The 21,752-nt window shown below is 34.2% G+C and overlaps 1 protein-coding gene across 5 annotated transcripts in view; it reads left to right on the top strand.

Annotated features, from left to right (window-relative positions):
- Positions 1-21,752, top strand: part of EPHA7 (EPH receptor A7) — a 170,697-nt gene that overhangs the window by 122,379 nt on the left and 26,566 nt on the right. For all 5 annotated transcript variants that reach the window (XM_032339035.1, XM_032339032.1, XM_032339033.1 and 2 more), the window contains exon 6: positions 19,589-19,713. In XM_032339035.1, coding sequence (XP_032194926.1) covers positions 19,589-19,713 — 125 coding nt within the window. The remainder of the gene's footprint in view (positions 1-19,588; positions 19,714-21,752) is intronic.

The following is a 21,752-nucleotide window of genomic DNA, read 5'->3' on the forward strand; positions in this document are numbered from 1 at the left end:
ATTAAACACTTGTGGTCCAGAGAATTGCAAATATTAAGTGAACATCAGCAGGGTACTATTTGCAACACAATTGTGATATATTTCAATGTCCTAGTCATTGCCTGCAGTTGTAGTTTTTGTTTTGTTTTGTTTGATGATAATGATGAATCAGATTTCTATTAACCAGGAAGTAGAATTATCTTTAATGAATCATTCATGTAACTTTCTGCCAAAACTCTAATTTTAAACTGCCTGGACAGTGGGGATCCTGAGGAGCCTCGCTGTGACACTGAGTGAGATAATATTGTTATGTGAATGTGTAACGGGAAGTGCTCAAGCCCCTTCACTAGTTTATGTCTCAAGAACAAAAGCGGTTTGTGAATAGTCTACTGATTTAAGGTGAAAGAGATATAAAAATGAATAATTAACCTAAAAATAAAACTGAGAGGGGAGAGAGGGAAGAAGGAGGAAAAGGAGGAGAAGAGGAAGGGGGGAGAAATTTTTTTCTATTCCAGAGCAAAATTCTAGATCAGAATTTTGTAACAAAATCGAACTATGGTGACTATAGTCCCTTAAAATTAAACCTGGCAGATTGACCCACAGAATTGAGGAACATCTACTGCTATTTCTCATGTATTAACTCTTTTTTGTACAGGGAATTGAAGTGTTATCAATTCCATACCTTTATTAAATATGGAGGTTATTTTTAGAAGATCTCAGCCAATAAAATTTCTGAGAATGTCTTACACAAATGATAAATATCTTTAAGAATGTATAAATTTTTATTTCACAATACCTGTCACACATGAAGGAAATTAGCCATAGTATTATGTTGGACATAAATTGCTAACTATAAATATGAAGAAAAGTTTATATAAATATCAATATGTGTGTGTCTTTGTGTGTGTGTGTACATATTTGTACATATTCATGTATACAACATTTAAAAATCATTTTTATGATTTCATGTTTAGAAACTATAAATGAAGGACTGTAAGTATTCTATTACATGGAATATTCTTAGAATAAATATTAAGATCGGTTTATAAATAAAAAATCATTTTTGATAAAAATAAGAGAATAGATATAAACTAAAATCCATCATTATAATAACCATTTAAATAAAAATTCAGGGAATTGAAACTAGCATTTTTTCTTATTACTATTTTTTTAATATTTTTTAATTTATTTGACAGAGATCACAAGTGGGCAGAGAGGCAGGCAGAGAGAGGGGCAGCAGGCTCCCTGCCTAGTAGAGAGCCCAATGTGGGGCTCAATCCCAGGACCCTAAGATCATGACCTGAGCCGAAGGCAGAGCCTTAACCCACTGAGCCACCCAGGCACCCCTTATTACTATTTTTTTTAAGATTTTATGTATTATTTGAGCAAGAGAGTGGGGAAAGGGGCAGAGGGAGAGAAGGAGAGAATCTTAAGCAGGTTCCTGCTGAACATGGAGCCCAACTTGGCATTGACCTCAGGACCCTGAAATCTTGAACTGCACCAAAATCAAACGTCAGAACCTTAACTAACTGAGCCATCCAGATGCCCCTTATTACTAATTATTTTTATTTTTATTTTATTTATTTATCAGAGAGAGGGGGAGAGAGAGCAAGCACAGGCAGACAGAATGGCAGGCAGAGGCAGAGGGAGAAGCAGGCTCCCAGCCAAGCAAGGAGCCCGATGTGGGACTCGATCCCAGGACGCTGGTATCATGACCTGAGCTGAAGGCAGCTGCTTAACCAACTGAGCCACTCAGGCGTCCCCTTATTACTAATTTTTAAATTGACATATAGTTGACACACAATGTTATGTTAGTTTCATTTTGATGGGCTTTTTTTTATTAACAAGTGTATTATATATAACCAATGATTTTATATGTCCTACTTGATCTCCAAAATCCCATTCAGGCACATAGAACAAGAGAAAATGAGAGAACTTGGTTGCATGTGGAAAATTTTTTTTAATAAAGAAAATAAAGCCCCAGAATACTATAAGCAAAATTATGCTCAGTAATTTTAAAAGCTGTTGTTTAACTATTTGAATTAATAGTTTGAATTCATTGGTATCAAAATTTGTCATAGTGATACACTGAAAATTACTAAAAATTAATTGCTGTCTTTTAAGTTATCCTAATTAACATAGATTGGCATCACTAATTTATTCCTTTTTAAAAATCATTTGAAATTTTGTGATTTTTTTCCTTAAAGAATTGCAATACACATTGCAAGCAGTAGTCAAAAAAAAAAAAAAAAAAAAAAGTCTGATCTTAAGGTATACATACCACACCACAAAGTTCTCTGAGATATTTTAGCACTATAATTTGAAAGAACTAAACTGGAAGTTAAAAAAAATAATAATTTGCTTCCTAGAGGAAAATTTTAGATAATTTAGAGTTGTTTCTTCATTAAACCAAAATTTAATGGATACCCAAAGACTGGAATAAATAGTGGAGACATACTGGTTAGCAAAACCAACTATGACCTCCCAACCTTATGGATTACAGTCTAATGGGGGAAACACATTCATCAAATAATACTACAAACATGTCAGTTTACAGCTCTAAAGTGCTGTAATGGGGGATTTCCTAATACTAGGAGAACACATAATAGATTGGGTTGTATCAGAGAGGAAAGGAGAAGTTGGGAAAGGTACTCTAAGAGGAACAATCAGAATGATGTTTTAACTCAGTGCAAAAAGGAGTTTGAAGAAGCTGAGGAATAAAGTGCAGTACCAGATGCAGAGAAGGAGAGGAGATTAAACATCGTGAGGCTGGAAAGATAGATGGAGAGTAAGTCATGTTGGGAATTTTGGTTCTTATTCTAGAAGTCATGAAAAGCCAGTTTTTAACAACTTTCATTAGATACAATTTGCATACAACAAAATTCACATACTTCAAGTGATGACATTCATTGATTTTTAGAAAATTTGTGGAGTTGTGTAACCATCACCATAATTCAGTATTAAAATGTTTCTGTTATCCCAAAAAGAGCCACCATGCCCATGTATAGCCTCTCTCCATTCCTATCCCGTAGACCTAACCAAATACTGATCTGTTTTTTTTGTCTATATAGTATCATCGTTCTAAACATTTCATGTGACAGAATGATACAATGTGGATCTTATGCATCTTCAACAAATGGTGTTGGGAAAATTGGATTTTTTTCATTAGCATATTGTTTTTTGAAGTTCATCCATGTTGTCCCATTTGGCAGGTCCTTTCAATTTTATAGATCAATACCGATTTCTTGAATATATTCTATTTTATCTGCTCATCAGTTGATGGACCTTTAGGTTGTTTCCTTTTTTCTTTTCTCTCTCTTTTTTTTTTTAATTTCATGAATAATGCTGTTGTGGACAGTTAGGTTTAAGAATTGATGTAGAGGGGTGCCTGGGTGGCTCAGTGTGTTAAGCCTCTACCTTCAGCTCAGGTCATGGTCTCAGTGTTCTGGGATCAAGCCCCATATCTGGCTCTGCTCAGCGGGGAGTCTGCTTCCCCGCCCGCCGCCTCTGCATACCTGCCTCTTTGACTACTTGTGACCTCTGTCTGTCAAATAAATAAGTAAAATCTTAAAAATCAAACTATCCTCAAAACTCAAAATTAAAAAAAAAAAAAGAAGAAGAAGAAGAAGAATTCATGTAGACCTATGTATTCTCCTGGGTAGACAACTAAGAGTGGAATTATTGGGCCATAGGGTAACTTTATATTTAACTCTAAAAATTACCAAACTCCTTTTCCAAAGTAGCTGCTCCATTTTACATTTCCACCAACAATATATAAGATCTCATTTTCCCACATCCTTGTCAATACTTGTTATCATCTGTCTTTTGATTGTAGCTATTCTCATTGGTATTAAGTGATATCTTAATGTGGTTTTAATTTGCATTTCCATAATGACTAATGAAAATGAGCTTCATTCTATGTAACCTTGAGGAAATTTGAACTTTTTTGAGGAGAAGGGGCTTGCAAAGGATAAATAAAAGAATTGGCCACACAGAGAATCTAAAAGCGTATGTCATGGAAGCCAAGGAGAAAGGAGAGAAAGATTAGCAATATTAATGTTACCAAGAATCCAAGAAAAATGAGGACTGAGAACAGTACTTTAGTGTGGTTAGATGGCCTTATCAGCAGCTCACTGGATCAAATGAGGTAGACTGAAACCAGTCTGGAGAAGAGTGGAGCATGAATGGAAGTTGAAGAAATGGAGAAAAACAACCAAAGTTGAAGAAATGGAGAAAAACAACCTAGACAACCTTTTTTTTTTTTTTTTTTTTTGACATGTTTGTGTGTAGTGGGAAGAAGAGAGACTCCTCAGCAGATGGAAAGGAAACATAGGCTTGAGAAACAATTATATTTTTGTGGGAGAACATTGAGTTGATATAAAATCTGTTAGGAAAAATCTAATGGAGAGAAAGATTGGTTATATAAAAAAGAATGGGTCATTTGTAACATAATAAACTTATCTTTTTATTTGCATATAGTAACTGCCTAAAATACGGATGGTGGAGTGTTTCCGGCTAGTACTATAAATCAGTGTGAGACCCTCTTTTTCACATAGGAATTTCTCAAGTATAAAATGGTTAAGTGAAATAATGTCATTGGAAGACATTATAAAAGTTTCTATATTTATGTTAGTTAACATAAATATTCATGCTGTCTAGTAAATGTTTTAAAATCACCTGATATAACCTTTTCAGACCTTCTGTTGCTCTATTCATGTTTCCTACAACTTTCTAGTCCTACAGGGAAAAAAACCGTACCTGAAATAACTCCCTGATGCAGCCAAATAAGGAAAAAATTTTTTCCTACCTTACTCTTTAATGTAACGGATAAGGACTTAGTAGTGTCGTAAATCTCTCTCCAAGTCCTAGTTTACATAACCTTACTTTTCGTACATGATCTGATGCCTTCATTTAGGAATCTGAATGACTTCCCTTGGTCCTTACTGTTCTATATTCAGAAGAGAAATCCATTGAGGAGGTTGGGGGGATGGGTGGGAATCAAGGGGATACTCTCCCTCTCCTCTGCTATGGGGAAGATGATGGTGGCAGACACTGTGAGTTTCCTCTTCAATATCCACTTCTTTCTTTATTATTACTATTACTATTTTTTAGGGCAACAGGACACCCAACTTGAATTTTAAAAATTCATTTCCAATCTAAGAAAGGAGATGAATGAGATATAAACAGAAAGTTGGCTTTCCTTATTTAGATCACAAGCATTCCACATTTCCTTTTTATTATGTGCCAGCATTGTCGATGTGAGAGCTGTAGTAGCAACAGCAGCAGCATATTGCAGTCATGAGGGAAAGACCACAAGTATTATCTTTAAATCCTGGAGCCACTGAATGAAATATAGCAACTGCCCACCTACGGAATTTTTTTTTTTTTCAGGAGGAAAACAAAAACAAAAACCTTAAAGCACTGTTTATTTATTTATTTACCATTCCTACTTGCAGCTAAACAGACTCCAAGTCAGGGATACACAAACTTTTTCTGAAAAGTCCTGGATAGATAATAAATATTTGGCATTTTACAAGCCATATTTTCTCTGTTGCAATTCCTCATCTTTGATATTTTAGCACGAGAGAAACCAGAGACAATATATACACAGATAAATGCAGTTACGTTCCAATTATTTATTTGTAAATACAGTTGACTAGCCAGATTTGGATCATGACCACTGACCCATCTTCCAACTGATCCAAGGGAAAAGTGGAGATGTTTTCTTAATTGTATTTATGTTCTTGTTAGTTACTGACATGGTAATTTCTTGGTAGCTGGATAGTATGTAGCAATGAAGTAAAAACTCCCTATGTGGCAAGAAGAGGGGAGAAGCAGAAAACAAGCAGAAATTACCAGTCTCTGTCTGGCTAAGAGACATCAGGATTTTAGGAGGATTTGGGAAGATCTGAATTCTTGTATTGAGCACCTTGTTCAGTAGTAATTACAAACACCTTTTATTCATTGTATTGGTTTTCCTGTTTAATACGAGTTCCTAGTATTAAAGCAGGATTGTTAAACTTATTTTCTGAACCAGTATACAATATTTGGGGTCAAATATGAGTTTGTGCACCAACCTGGCAATCAAAATGCTACATATAGTATTGTTTCTAAGAGAAATAAAGTCCAAATTACAAACAACTAAACCTCAAATTAACGTTTGGAACCAAACATTCATGAATCGGTAACTCTCCCTGCATAGAACTATTCATTATAAGCTAGATTTTCCCAGTGCATAAAAGTGACTCCTTGGGTATTAATTGGCCACTATAGTAAACTGCATTAATTTTCTCTTGAAACTAAAATATTACTTAGTAAATTAGTGCCACATTGCACCATTGGCATCATATTAATTAGTAAATTAATGCCACATTGCACCATTGGCATCATACAGGTTTAGGGAATTTAATGAAGTTTTCATTTATGCCTAACTTCCTAGGCAGTAGCTTATACACTGTGAGACAGCCACTTTAAAATACAAGCTGCAGTGATAGTTGAAATGTATTTAGCAGGCTCTATTAAACAAAGTGCTTCACTTATGGTAAATTCTTGAAGCCAACTAATAAATCGTGACTGCTATTGAGAACTTAGCATTAAGCAATATGAATTTAAGTTTATGCATGTTGGAGAGAAAATATATTCAGAATACCTAGAGAAATTGAGATGATAGTATTTTACATTTATACATTTTAAATGAAATAATTTTAGTGAGTTTTGAGATACTTTAGGTTAGATTCTTTTTGTTCTCCTCTTCCTTATCCTGAGCTGCTTCCTTCCTTTCCCTTTCGTTCTTTTTTATCTTTCTTGAATAATTCAACTTATAGTAAAACGGGATTAAAATTAAAATCAAAATTAACTGTATTAACACCACTAAGAGTGATGATTTGGGGAAAAAGGTAAAAAATAAAAAGAACAAAGCCACACATGGGGAACAATTTCTGCAAAAAATTAAACTGTTAGATAGTATTCTAGAAAGTAGGATGGTTTGTATAGATAGGAGTTTTAGGTCTAGAGAAAAATAGAGTCAAAAACAATTCATACCAGATTAGAAGATGCAGAGGAAAGAGAGTAAAAAGAAAAAGTAGGAAAGTAGGAAATTGATAGCAGCCAGAATAAATTGGAATTGGTCATTCTCTTCAATCATTATCAAGAACCTTGAGATAGAGTAAAAGAACGGTGTAATATGGAACTGTCAATCTTATATTTGCCACCTTAGGTTTTGTAATGTATGACTTTAAATATATATATATATATATATTATTCTGTAAGTGGATATACCCTCAATTATATATTATATAATGAATTGACTTTCCAGAAAATTTAATATATTTATTGATAGTAATTCACAGAGGCACATTGTATATCTCTAATTTGGTACATTCACATGTACATATGAACACTCACATATGAAACATTCCTATGAAACTATATTGTCATATGCGATGAACACTCACTTGATATTCTCTTTTCTTAATTTGCTTAAAATTTTGGTAGCAATACGTTATGTTGATCTTACAATAATGAAAAATAATGGTATCCTGGAAAAGGGTTTGGAAGATCTGAATCCAGTGGAGTCACATAGTAAGAACACAGTGGCAGTCAGTAATGCAATTTTATTCTAATGGAAAATGTGATTTTTTTCTGAAAGTATATAACTAACACACTGCTTTAAGGTAGAACTCATATCTCCTCTTTCTTTAATATTCTTCTTATTGATACTGTTCCTATTAGTAAACATCTTACATGTTTAAATACATGCTTTGCTGCTTCTGAAAAGTAAAACAAATCTGTGGGGTTTCCATAATATTGTTATAATATACTGAACAATATTTTAAACATTGTGTAGATATTTAGGAGAGGAACTATTAAGTTTTCTTAGCCACAAATTTATACCTACGTGAATGTATATGAAATATTATTATATATTATTGCATAATTTAAGAATATTCATGTCATTTCATGATATGTAATAGTGTATAAATTAAATTTATCTAAAGAAGGGATTATAGTCATGTACATATTGTAAGGCAATATAGAGTAATTAAATGCGAATATCAAATACAAAATAACTTAGACATTCTTTAAAATCAATTAATAGAATATTCATGTTATAAGGAATTTAGATAGCTATGCATATTGTAATTAAAGATATTCTAACATAAGCATTTGGACTAAATTAATATTTCAAAAATTGTCAACAGATATTACAACATTGTTGTGATTGAAGTACAACACAATTCTTTCTTCATTTATAATAAAACATGTTCCAAGACCAAAGAAAATTGAAATGTTACTTTGATGACATGTAAGGGAGGTTTTGGTCATTAACAAATGACAAATGTGTGTGTGTATATATTTATTAACAAATGTATACATATATACATAAATGTGTATATTTATACACACACACATATCTTTTATTCTATTTAAAGGTTCATTTTCATTATTAAGAATGTATGGTTGGGGCGCCTGGGTGGCTCAGTGGGTTAAGCCGCTGCCTTCGGCTCAGGTCATGATCTCAGGGTCCTGGGATTGAGTCCCGCATCGGGTTCTCTGCTCCGCGGGGAGCCTGCTTCCTCCTCTCTCTCTCTCTGCCTGCCTCTCTGCCTACTTGTGATCTCTCTGTGTCAAATGAATAAATAAAATATTTAAAAAAAAAAAAAAAAAAAAAAAGAATGTATGGTTGTAGACCATAGTAACTTTGTTGGCCTTATAAATAACGTAGTCTTTAGCTATCTGTGGATTCATGGAAAAGGAAGAAATGGAGCCAGATTATATGATAGACCACATGCAACAGTGGTTTTTAAACACTATCCTTCAAAATATTTGCTCTCTTACCACTCAAAATAGAAGAGGGTGGTTCACCTGTACTTTGCTCTCAATTCAATACATATTTCAATATTTTGAAAAAGATGCATGTTATTGGTTTCTTTTCTGTTTTGGTAGTTATTTCATTTTTTCCAAGGATATATTACTTCCAAATGACTTAACATTAATGTATTTCTGCTTAGCTGGTACATATAAAATAGTATAACTTATAGAAATTGGTCATTTCTAAATTTTAAAGATTGAATAAAAATTCTCAATATAATGTTTAAAAGAGTAACTGTTGTCAGCATTTATTATGGAGAGCCCTGGAACTCTACCTTAAAATGATGATTTTTGTTCCTCCCAAAGCTGCAAAGGAATTGTTCTCAAACTCAGCTGTACATTAGCTTCAACTGAGAAGCCTTTGAAAAATATGTATGCCTGACTTTGACCTTAGAGCATTCTGAAATGAGTCCCAGGCACCCATAAATCCAGTACAGACAAAATAATAATATATAATATATTGTTTTGAGCTCTTAGCATGTGCCAGGAATGGTTTTAAGTATTTAATATGTATTTATATATGAAATTTCTAGAACAACTCTATTTATGAAGCATGCGATCCAGTAATAGCTATTTTAAAGCTGAGAAAGCTGAGGCACCAGAAAGTTCAGTTCCTTGTTCAAGGTTGCACAATTTGCACATAAACAATGGAACCCATGAACAAATCCAGTAGACTAGTTCACGGGGGCCATACCCTGCACTCCTACACTCGACTGCTTCTGTAACTTTCCTGCCTTTAAGGAACATCGGAGTAGGAGGATTTTCAAAAACTACAAAATAGCTAAATGTTACATCATGTAGTACTACCAACAAGGGAAATAGTATTTTAGGGGAAAAAAAAAGTAATAATCAGTATTAGCTGAAGCAGAGGAAGAATGATTCAGTAAGTTGTGAGTTATTGGTGGAGGCTACTAGAGAGAGATCATGGGTTCAGTCTTGAATCTGGCTCTGTAGTTACTCAGTTGATATAAAATTATCTCTTGCAGATTATAGACTTGGTGGCAACATTCCTGACAATTAGCTTAAATATGTAGTTATACCAAACACTGAATTAGAAATGATTTCTTTCTTTCTTTCTTTCTTTCTTTTTTGAAACAGGCAAAGTTTTTGTGTGGTTTGCTCTCAACTGCCTCCCAAGAATTTACTGGCACTTGGCTCACACCTCATCTAGCTATTACATTTACTTGTGCATTCAAAATGTGCATATTCACATTTTAACTCATTTTCTACATTTAAATCTCCTTGAAAGTGAGAACTTCGGCCTCATCATCTTTGCGGTCCGTTCAACTCTTTGTTTATACTATATGCGGTCATAAAAAATTTTATGTTGAATTTATAAATGAATGAAACTCTCATCAGAAATCAATACCATTGTTGTTAGAGTGATCTTACCTTCTGGGAATTTTAGTGTAACAGTGAAGGATACTTAAGACTAATGCTAGAGATAGCATTTTAAAAGACACTGCTACTCAGAATGCTAATATATGATAAGTAGCTTGCCCCAGAAAGAAAATCATCAAGAAGCCTGCAAAGAAAAAGAAACGCTTCTTTTATCAGGGAAGTTTCACTCAGAAAAAGAAGTCAGCTGAACAATAACAAAAAAGTACTTGCTGCCATAGATGTCCATTTGACACAGATTCCTCACCTCTTCATAGGCCTCTGACTTGTAGCTGCACTTGGAAGTAGTCTGCACTAAAGTGGTACTGTTTCAAACACTTAAGTGATAATAAATTTATTTATTACTCATTCCCTTTTATGAAGCAATGACTCTAAATGAGTTTTAACAATAGCCACATTTTGCCTATTCAGTCCAGATAACCTCACCCACCTTTTTTTCACCAGCAGGCACTAGACTGTTCTAAAATATTTTATTCTCCTTAGAGGATTCATATTAAATACTAGTTTCCCAGCAGTTTCATTGTGGCTAATATACAAGAGAAACAGATGGGAAAGGCCCATGTTTATTGATAAAGGTCTGGTCAAATACTTCATCGTATTATAAACACAGTTGACGAAAGAGCTATGCGGATCCTCATGTGTTCAATAATGCAATTTTTAAAATGAAGTATAAGTGAAAACATCAAGGTTTTGAACTGTGCTATGAGAATAATGCCATTCATGTAAAAAATGCATATACTTGCACACACCTAGATATTTCTGAAAAGATTTCAAAGAAACTGGGGCGCCTGGGTGGCTCAGTGGGTTAATCCCCTGCCTTCAGCTCACATCATGATCTCTGGGTTCTGGGATTGAGCCCCGCATCTGGCTCTCTGCTCAGCGGTGAGCCTGCTTCCCCTTCTCTCTACATACCTGCCTCTCTGCCTACTTGTGATCTCTGTCTGTCAAATAAATAAGTAAAATTAAAAAAAAAAAAAGATATTTCAAAGAAACTGCTAAGAGCGATTGCTTTAGAGAAGGGTAACTGTGACATGGGACCAGACTAGGAGGGAGCCTTATACCTTTTGAATTTTGCAGCATACACATGAATTTACCCTTAAAAAAAAAAAAAAAAAAAAGTAATTTAAAAAATCTCTACTCAGAAAAAAAAAAAAAAAAATTCTACTCAGTTTGACCTCTTCTGGTACCTGCAGGTTCTAGGATTGTTGTCCTGAGCAGGTCCCTCAGGGTCCCCTCATCATTATGACACATCATGGATTCTCAATGAATGAATGAATGAATGACCACTTGGCTTTCCTCCTAGTGTCTGCTCTCACCTAGAATTATCATGCTGCAGCTGAAAACAGATAGGAAGTAGAACTTAAAAACATGGGATTCAATCTCAAATCTGCCCTTGAGTGGATGCTACTCAATTTCTGTAACCCTCAGCTTTTCCACCAATAAAATGGAACAGAACCTACTTCACAGGGCTATAGTATGGAAGGAAGAAGATCGTATACATATGTATTATTATACAAAGAATATTATGTGAATATTGTCAACTGTAAGGATTTATAGAAATGCTACAGTGCCTTGCATGTAATAAATGCCAAACACATACATGTTAAATAGAACTGAACTGCAGGCGGTCCCCAATTTGTAATGCTTCAACTTATAATTTTTTGACTTATGATTTTTTAACTTTACAAGGCTGCAAAAGTGATACATGGTTCCTAGAAATGGTACTTTGCATTCTGAATTTTGATGTTTTCCTGGTCTAGTGATATGTGGTATTATCCTTTCTGGTGAAGCTGGTCAGCAGCCCTGAACAGTTGCAAGGGTGAACAACTGATATGCCTACAAGCACTCTGTTCTCACTTTCAGTATAGTATTAAATAAATTGCATGAGATACTCAATACTTTGTTATAGGATAGGCTTTGTGTTAGGTGATTTTGCTCAAGTGTAGGTTAATTTAAGTATTCTGAGCACGTTTAAGGTGGCTAAGCTTAGCTATGGTGTTTGCTAGTTAAATGTATTTAATGCATTTTCAACTTAAGTATTTTCAACTTAGATGGGTTTATCTGGGCATAACCCCATCATAAGTTGAGAAAGATCTGTAGTAAAAAGTACTTATTGATTAAATAGTAAATAGTACCTATTGGTTACCTATTGATTAAAAAGATAGTTAAAATGTACAACTTCACATCAAGGGTCCTTAACCTTTCTGAATTGTTACATTAAGTGATCATTTATTAGTTACTCCTTTGTAGGTATGACTGATGTGAATGGTATAGTTAGTTCTGGGAAGGATCCTATTTTATACCTTCTGTTTATATAATATTTCATTTTTTACATATTGTAATTATATGAACATTACAAATTAGCCCTCATCAATTAGCATTTTGGAAGTTAGCAGGGGTCCCAATATATACTTAGAACCAATATCCACAGTAGCATTCTCCACCACCCTTACCTCCTTGCCCTTACAGCATTTTATTTTTTGGTTGTTTTTTTTGTTTTTTGTTTTTTTTTCCCCCTTACAGCATTTTAGATAGAGATTTTGTCAGGAAGTGCTACCTCCTATGGTAATTAATTAAACATGCAAACAATTGGCTGTTAATCATCTGATGATAACAGAGAAGAAAATTCTCATCTCAGCAAAATGTTTTGTCAGATTATTTTTATAAAGATACTGTGACTATTGCTTTAAAGGACAAGGCCATTCTTAGTTGTTCAAAGAGTGAAGAAGTGACTTTTGTTGTTCCGGTTATGCATTTTTTTCACTCTACTGGAAATATATTAAAATGACTTACATATATACTTGACTTGGATTTCAATCCAGGATGTTTTCTTTTCCTGTGCTGTTAGTTTGAGATCATATTCACTTTTTCAGAGAACTTTCAGATCTTATTTTTAGGTCTTACTGAATTTGCATTTTTAATAATTGTTTTTAGATTCATTTAGAAATCCATTCTGATGTATCTTATTTATTATATTGTATATCTTACATTTTGGGTAAACCATCATCTTCCTAATTGGTGCATTAAATAGGTAGCAACACAAAGTATGTAATTTAATTTTGAAAAAGATCAATTCATTTTCCACTGTTTTTTTCAACTACTTACAGAATGAGACTTGTATGTTTTAGCCACAGATCATGCTTCTATCCAACAAAAGGAATTCGATAGACCTCTATTGCAAATGGATTGTTCATAATTGCTGCAGACTCAATTGCCCTTAGTTCCTGCACTTTTCTTTCATATGAAATTTTATATTTATTGCTCATAATATTATTAGTGACCCTGTTTTTTTCACACCCAAGGAGTTGAAGTTGAGTGAAATCATAGGCTACAATTTTTTTGAAAGATTTATTTATTTATTTATTTGCGAGAGAGAGAGCACACACGAGTGGGGGGAGGGAATAGAGGGAGAGCGTCCAAAAATGCGGACACTCTGCTGAGTGTGCAGCCCCACAGGGGCCCTCAATCTCAGGACCCTAAGATCATGACCTGAGCCAAAATCAAGAATTGGAAACTTAACCAGATGAGCCACCCAGGTGCCCCACATGTTAGAATTTTTGTGTATTCTAACATACTCTAAAAATGGAATTGATACATTATATGATACTCCGTTGGATCATGTGTGCTTATGGCCTAGTGTTTGTTCTTGAAATAATTTTCTATATATTTTTACACATTTGTCCTGTATTGTAAAAATGAAACATCTGTGGGGGGGGCGCCTGGGTGGCTCAGTGGGTTAAAGCCTCTGCCTTCGGCTCTGGTCATGATCCCAGGGTCATGGGGTGGAGCCCCACATCGGGCTCTCTGCTCAGCAGGGATCCTGCTTCCCTTCCTCTCTCTGCCTGCCTCTCTGCCTACTTGTGATCTCTGTCTGTCAAATAAATAAATAAAATCTTTAAAAAAAAAAAAAAAAGGAAAAGAAACATCTGTGGGGAAGAGTAAGAAAGCTAAATTTTGCATTATAAAATGCTAAACTCCTAAGAATACACGTTTGTCATTTCAAAGGATTGTAAAAAAAAATGAATTCCAAGGGCACCTGGGTAGCTCAGTGGGTTAATCTCTGCCTTTGGCTTAGGTCATAGTCCCAGGGTCCCGGGATCGAGCCCCATGTGGGGCTCTCTGCTCAGTGGGAAGCCTGCTTCTCCTTCTCCCGCTGCCTGCAGCTCTGCTTGCTTGTGCTCCCCCTCTTTCCCTGTCAAATAAATAAACAAAATCTTTAAAAAGAATGATTTCTATACTGGATAGCAAATAAAGCATTAAGTAAAGACTATTATTCTATTAGTGTCAGATCTGCATTTGACTGTGTTCTAAAAATTTCTTAATTTTCACTTTTTGTATTTACCTAATGGAAATCTAACAACCATCAATATAGATTTAACAACTTGAGATGCATGGTAAAAGTCATTTCATGCTTGTTGAATCTTACCTCACTGTATTGTTTAGAAATACAAGTTTTTTTTTTTTTTTGCCTACCGTTCTTTATTGAAATTCAGTGAGAACACTTAACTGTTATGAAAATAATAACTAGTATATATAAATCACTTTTTCAATCCAAAATCAAGTTCATGAGCTTTATTTGTGTTCTATTACACACACATGAAAATATTTCTTTTAAATGTATATTAGAGATTATTTCTTATAAGATTTTGCAGTTTGAGTCCTAATTAAGATAAAAATTCCTTGATTCCATGCTATTTCAATATTAAGTCTGACAGATCACATTACTAGAGTATCCTAGTATCCTATTTTTTCATAGATTTCATTAAGATTCCAGTAAGTCTGTTTTCATTTTTTTTTGTTTTGTTTTGTTTTTACCATGTGTATTAGTTTTCTCTTGCTACCGTTAAAAAAAAAAGAAAAAAGAAAGAAAGAAAAGGAAAAAAAAATACCTACTGTAAAACTCTTAAAGCAACACTCATTTATTATCTTCTAGTTCTATGGGTCAGAAGTCTGGGTGCAGCAGGGTCGGCCTCTTACCTGGAGGCTCTGGGGAAGTATGTCCCAAGTTCATTCATGTTGTTGTAAGAATGTGGGGCTTTTGTACTTGTAGAGTCATGGCCTCCATTTCCCTTCCTCTGTCAACTGGGGCCAGTCTTAGATCTTAAAATCTACTCCCATATCTTCTCATGTTTCCCATGTGGCCGCTCCAGTAATAGCAGGTCAATTTCCTCTCATGTTTCAGATCTCCCTGGTTCCTCCTTCTATAACATCTCTTTGACCTTGGCTGGAGAAATTTCTCTGCTCCTAAGGGCTGATATGATTAGATTGGGCCCAATGGCAAAGATCCAGGATAATATCCTTATTGTAAAGTCTATAACCTTAATTACATCTGCAGTGTCCGTTTTGCCATGTAATGTTCCATATTCACATGTTCCAGGAATTAGAGTATGGACATCTGTACAGGGCCGTTCACCTATTATACAATGTTTTTAAGTTGTTTATTCCTCCACTTCATGCAGGGAATTTTTTTTTTCCATACCTGTAAGTAACTTTAATATTTTAGTAGGGAAAAATGGAGACTTATGAATATTCTCCATCTTGTAACTTAAATATATCTGCTATATTTAGATTTTAATTAGAAATTGATTAAGATAAAAAAATCTTACACGAGTGCTTGAAGCTCAAAATCTATAAAATGTTGATTGGTTCACATCTGTACACAAACCCACCATTCTTACTGATTATTTTTAAATTCAAAGCCTTCTAACTAATAATTGCTGCCCACAGATTTTTACCTTTTGACCTGTTATTAGACTTCTGATTTCCTTTCACATCAACTTCATTGACTTTGTTCTTATGCTGTTGAGATTTTCCACTTGAACCACAGAAACCATTTTCTCAATTTTCTAAGATCTTCTTTCACTATCAATTGTAGAGACTCTATATATGTCCCCAATAAGTTGTGAGAATCTTCCATGTTTCTTTGGTTGAAATCAATTCTTGTATTTGAATATTGCTAGAAAGTTAGGTAAGAAATGAATCTGTTAATCATTTGTTTAAAAACCTACTAAAATTTTACATTTAAAACCTCTTCTCTATGTGGTATTTGTTTTCCTACATTTTCCAATTTAGGAAATTTATTTTTTTTAAAGATTTTGTTTATTTATTTGACAGAGAGAGTGAGAGAGCACAAGCAGGGGGAGCAGTAGAAGGAGAGGGAGAAGCAGGCTCCCAGCCAGGTAGGGAGCCCAATGTGGGGCTTGATCTCAGGACCCTGTGATCGTGATCTGTGCCAAACACAGATGTTTAATCTTCTGAACCACCCATGCACCCCCAGGAAATTTATTATTATTTGTTATTATTTATTAGCTTCCATTAATTCTGATTACAGTAGATTTTGTTTCACTTTGCTAATTATAAAAAATATAATTTAAATATCATAACACCTAATTGGTTGTTAAGTGTGTATGTAATTTAGTTGTAGACATTTCTTTTCAAAATTGACTTCAGATTGTAGTTAATTGGGTATTTTGGTGTAACAGTGAGTGTATTGGTGAAATCATTACAATGTGGTTAATTTAGATTGACTATATTAAGCATAGAAATCATTATGTCTTAAGATTAAAGAACTTCATGCCACTTCAATTTTACCTTTACATAGAAGTTTATCTGAAAATAATGACTCTGTTAGAATCCAACTCACTTACAGATTTTTGTTTATAAAGTATATATCCTTATGCCTAAGATATTGAAATTCAAGGGAAAATATCATCAATTCTCCTGTAACAAAATTTTGCATCTGAAGGACATGAGACAGACAAAGATATTTCCTATCTTGCATTTTGCCTATTCTCAAGGGCCATGTGCTAGTACTTCTAGCTTTGACCCTCTTAAATGTGTGACTCAAGATAGTATCAGCAAGGGACACATTTTTAAAGGGAAATTTCCAGAAAATCAGGAGTATAGCTATTTATAGATGTGTCTCCTTGTACAAAAGGGGAAAATCACTGTTAATGGTGTGATATGGGTTTCAAAATGCCATATATTACAAATGTATTTTTTGACATCTTTTTCTCCCAACCCCCAAACTACCATAATTTTATTGATAAGAGTTCTTTTCCAGGATGAAATAATGAATATAATTTTAGTGTGTAACTTGCAGAAATCAAATCTTGTTCTATACTTAGATTTTGCTGCGACATGTCAGAAACTAAATGAGGTACATCTATACCCCACGTCTCCTCCATACCTTGGAGAATTCAGTGTCTCTTCACCTTACTATTTAGGATAGAGACTAAGCAAAGTCATATAATTTGCTTTACACTGAAAATCGCATTAAGCTACGTGTGTTGTTTGAAAGAGACCTAGACAGCGCCTCCTAACTCTCTACCTGTTTCCAGCAAATGTATTTCCAAATAGCACACATCATATCATAAAGCCAGATCAGAGATCAGCAACTTTACTGAGTAATTCCGGGTATTGTCTACTGCAGTATTCTTATGTGTGCTGCATTCTGTTTCTTACTAAAGTTTAAATATAGATTTTTCTGAATGATTTTAAGTAAATCAGACGATTGGAAATTGCAGCACCTGGGTGTCTCAGTCGTTAAGCGTCTGCCTGCCGCTCAGGTCATGATCTCTTGGGGGTGGGGTCCTCGGATAGAGCCCACATAGGGTTCCCTGCTCAGCAGGTAGCCTGCTTCTCCCTCTCTCACTCCCCCTGCTTGTGTGCCTTCTCTCGCTGTGTCTCTCTCTGTCAAATGAATAAAATCTTAAAAAAAAAAAAAAAGGAAGAAGAAGGACTACTGGAAATTATTTGCTAAATAGATTCACCTCAGAATTCGTTGGGGTTTCTGTTTCCCCAGGCTATGGCTTGAGGACGCAGCCTCTTGAACACCCCAGGTGGCTGAAATATGCTAAGCATGTTCTGGATGGAGAGACAAATCACTTTAGAAACAAATTCTTCTTCGCTGCATAGATTCAGGTTTTAAAAGTCATGGCAAAATAAGATTTCTTATTAGAAATTTGTTTCATTGGAAACATATCAGAAACACATTTAGTCTGTAAACACAGTCTGCTGAGTACTTCAGCTGCATCCCCCTAAAGGGAAAGTTGTTCCACTTAATCTGCCCTAGTTACGCTTCTGTTAGTAATCTGAGAGGAAATATGGGAATCATACATCTTCCATGTCCTTCCCGCAAAATCGCCAAGCCAGAAAGCAGCGAAAAATGTTTTTCCTAGACATTGGTACTAGAAAATATTAAGAAGTAGAAGTAACAAAATAAAGTCAAAGGTATAAACATCAGAAGCTTGCTTAAACAGCTTTCGCCCCATATAATTGCTTTTCTGTCAGCAGGATTATTAACAATTTTGGACATCTGAAAATTAAATTAACAGCCTGAAAATATTTTACAGAATGAGATAGAGCATGATACATGAAACATAATGACCCCACTGAAATTCAGCCAAGCCAGTGCAGCTACTCATTTAGACAGAGAAGACAACTAGTTAATCATCACGGAGCAAATTAGACAGAGCAAATTAGTTTGCTACATTCCACAGTCTTAGCTACCAAAAAGAGTATATGCCACTAATTAGAATGAAAGGACTCTGAGCATATTATTATCTATATAGAAAGAGAGAGCAAAATTGTAGCTTGAATTGCTTCTATCAAAGCTTGAAACCTAGGTTACGTAGACAGAAATTACATGTGCAAAAGCCTAGCTGTGTGTGTGTGTGTGTATGTGTGTGTGTGTGTGTGTGTGTGTGTATTCTCAAAGAATTCCAATTAACCTTGGGAAAAAGTTTTTACACTTCATTAGGTCAAGATGTGAGAATGCTAAAGCAGCCACCACTTATGTTTGTGCGAACACATACAAACACACACACACACATAAGCACACACACACACAGTTAAAACATAAAAACATTTTTAAAAAGTGTGTTCCCTTTAATTGAAGACTAAAGTAGCCATTCCATATATTTTATTCTTACACAGCATTAAACTGTTTTTTTCTTTTAAAAAGTATATCGCCACCGCATGTGAAGTAAATATTTGGACTTAGTTTATCACTGGAGATTAATCTGAAATCATATTTTGTAGCCTTAATTAGCATTCATTTGCTTAATTGTCATTCTCAGCCCCATCATTTCCATTTTTCACTAACTTGAACAATGCTATCTTCTGCTGTTTGCACTTTAATTTAAATTTCTATTAAGGTTTATGAACAGTAATAAGGTCCTGTTTGAATATTCATTAGCTTCTGAATTGTGAGCTATGAAAAGGTGCTTTCTTTTACCTTAATGAAACTGGCACAGCATGGGACTGATCAGTTGTGACATTTGATTTGAGGCATCCAGTGAATTTTCTCATTGTTTATTGACATGTCTTGTCCAAACAGCTCCCTCGCAAGTGAGCGGAGTGATGAAGGAGAGGGTGCTGCAGCGGAGTGTCGAGCTTTCCTGGCAGGAACCAGAGCATCCCAATGGAGTCATCACCGAATATGAAATCAAGTATTACGAGAAAGTAAGTGCTAAGAACAGCTGAAATGTGCAGCCGAGGTGTCTCGTGTCATCCTCCTGCACTGTAGACTAAACTTGGTCATGATGCCAGCTATTTGGAGCTATTTTGAAATTCATAGTTAATTTTAGCCCTTTTTAATAACCATCTCAGGTTCATCATTATAATTATGATTTCTGTGTATTAAGTTTCTGGGTTATACAAAGGAGACTATTCCATTAGTGGGTATATTTGTTCAATTTTTGATATAATAATTAGATGTAGGATTTTTTGATACCGTAGAGCCACGCAGCTCAATGCGTTTTTGAAGAATGATTCTTTTAGGATCTCTGCTTGGGCCCTTAATGATTTCTTTTATTTATGTGGTTTCATTAATGATGATGGTGGCCTCAAGTAGTTTAGTCATTTGAACAAATAAAAACATTTTCCGTGATAAATAGTGTAGTTTCTCCAAAATTCAGAATCAGATGATGAGGTACCACTCCTTTAAATTCCTCCAAATTTGTTCTACATATGGCATAATAATCATATCTAGCACTTCTTCACACTTCTCTCTCCATGAAAAATAGGATGGCTAAAACCCAAATGCTGCCCTTTAATCTTCATAATGGCTGAGTTTTAATAAATAATGATATAATTGAGTGTATGAGTGCATTTACTTCTGACCTATTTGGAGGGGCGTGGACACCCTGTTCACAAATTATTATATAGGCTCCACTTCACAGAAAGATTTGGTTCAAGGTTTGAAACACAGAAATGATTAGTATTACTAATATGAATATTGGTAATTGATATTAATGTTATTATTAATACAAGTGTTACTTACTGACTTCAGTATGTTAGCTGAAGTTCTATAATATACATAGCCTTTAATCATTTAGACAGAATTTCAAAATAGGACCCAAGCTTTGGAAAATCTTGGGGGCAGAATTTACTTGACTGAACAATTTAAATGTATGCAGTGCATTGGCAATAGATACATTTTTCCCTTTGAAGAAAAAACAGTTTAAGATTAGTTTCAATGTTCAGATTAAATTTATAATATTTTTATATACTATTTTCATTACTAATTCATGACTTTCATGGCCAAAGTTACATTTTAAATACCTTATTTGTGTACCAGGAAATACAGTTCTTGCCCTGTCAACTGTGTTTCTGAGGAATCTTTGTTTTTACTATTGGTTTTGTTATGTCTGTTTTCCAGTGAGCTCTAAGAGTTTATAGTTGGTCCCTTCTGAAATTTCATCAGATTTCTAAAGCAATGAAATACATTTTAAAAATGTGTTAAGTAGTAAATGACAGTATAGTTTCTCACAGTGCAAGGAAATATTTTGCACATCCTTAGTCTGGAATAAATTTGTTCAGATAGTTTCTTTTCTATTTTGTATGACAAAAAAGAATGTATCTACATTTGCTGAACTTACAAAGTTGGCAATTATTAGAATAATATATTGCATTCTAACATATGAAAGCATGTGGTCTCTATATATCATTATGTCATCTAATATCAGTTATGCCTACTTCTTATATTTGAGATAAATATATATTTATAATACCAACAATCATTTTTATGAATGATTATAATTAAGACAATCAAAAATCAGCTTCACTAAATACAGTTTAAGCACAGATTTATTCAGACTTTTGCACATAGCATGAAGGCAGATCAAACAACCCAACTGACATTTTCAGTTTCAGTGAATAGTTTTATTGTCAGACATAGTTGAGCACCATTATTTATTATAGAACAAATAAGAAACTATCTAAAATTGTATATTTTGATATATAGTTTTTATAGCTTTTTAAATAAAAAGCCATTAGAGTCATTCCAATTAAGCTTTAAATATTTATTCATTTGGATATTGTTTTGATGGAGTTTTTTATATTCTTGGGTTTTTATAATTATTTCATTCTTAGTCTTATCATTTATGATAAATGCATTTTTAAACTCTACAGGCCTCAGTTTTCATGAAAAATGAGGAAAATTGAACCAAGCGATGTTTAAAATATTGCCAAATTATACAGTGCTTTAACTTTTATATTGA

Source organism: Mustela erminea, chromosome 4 (assembly GCF_009829155.1).
Source record: "Mustela erminea isolate mMusErm1 chromosome 4, mMusErm1.Pri, whole genome shotgun sequence".
NCBI lineage: Eukaryota > Metazoa > Chordata > Mammalia > Carnivora > Mustelidae > Mustela > Mustela erminea.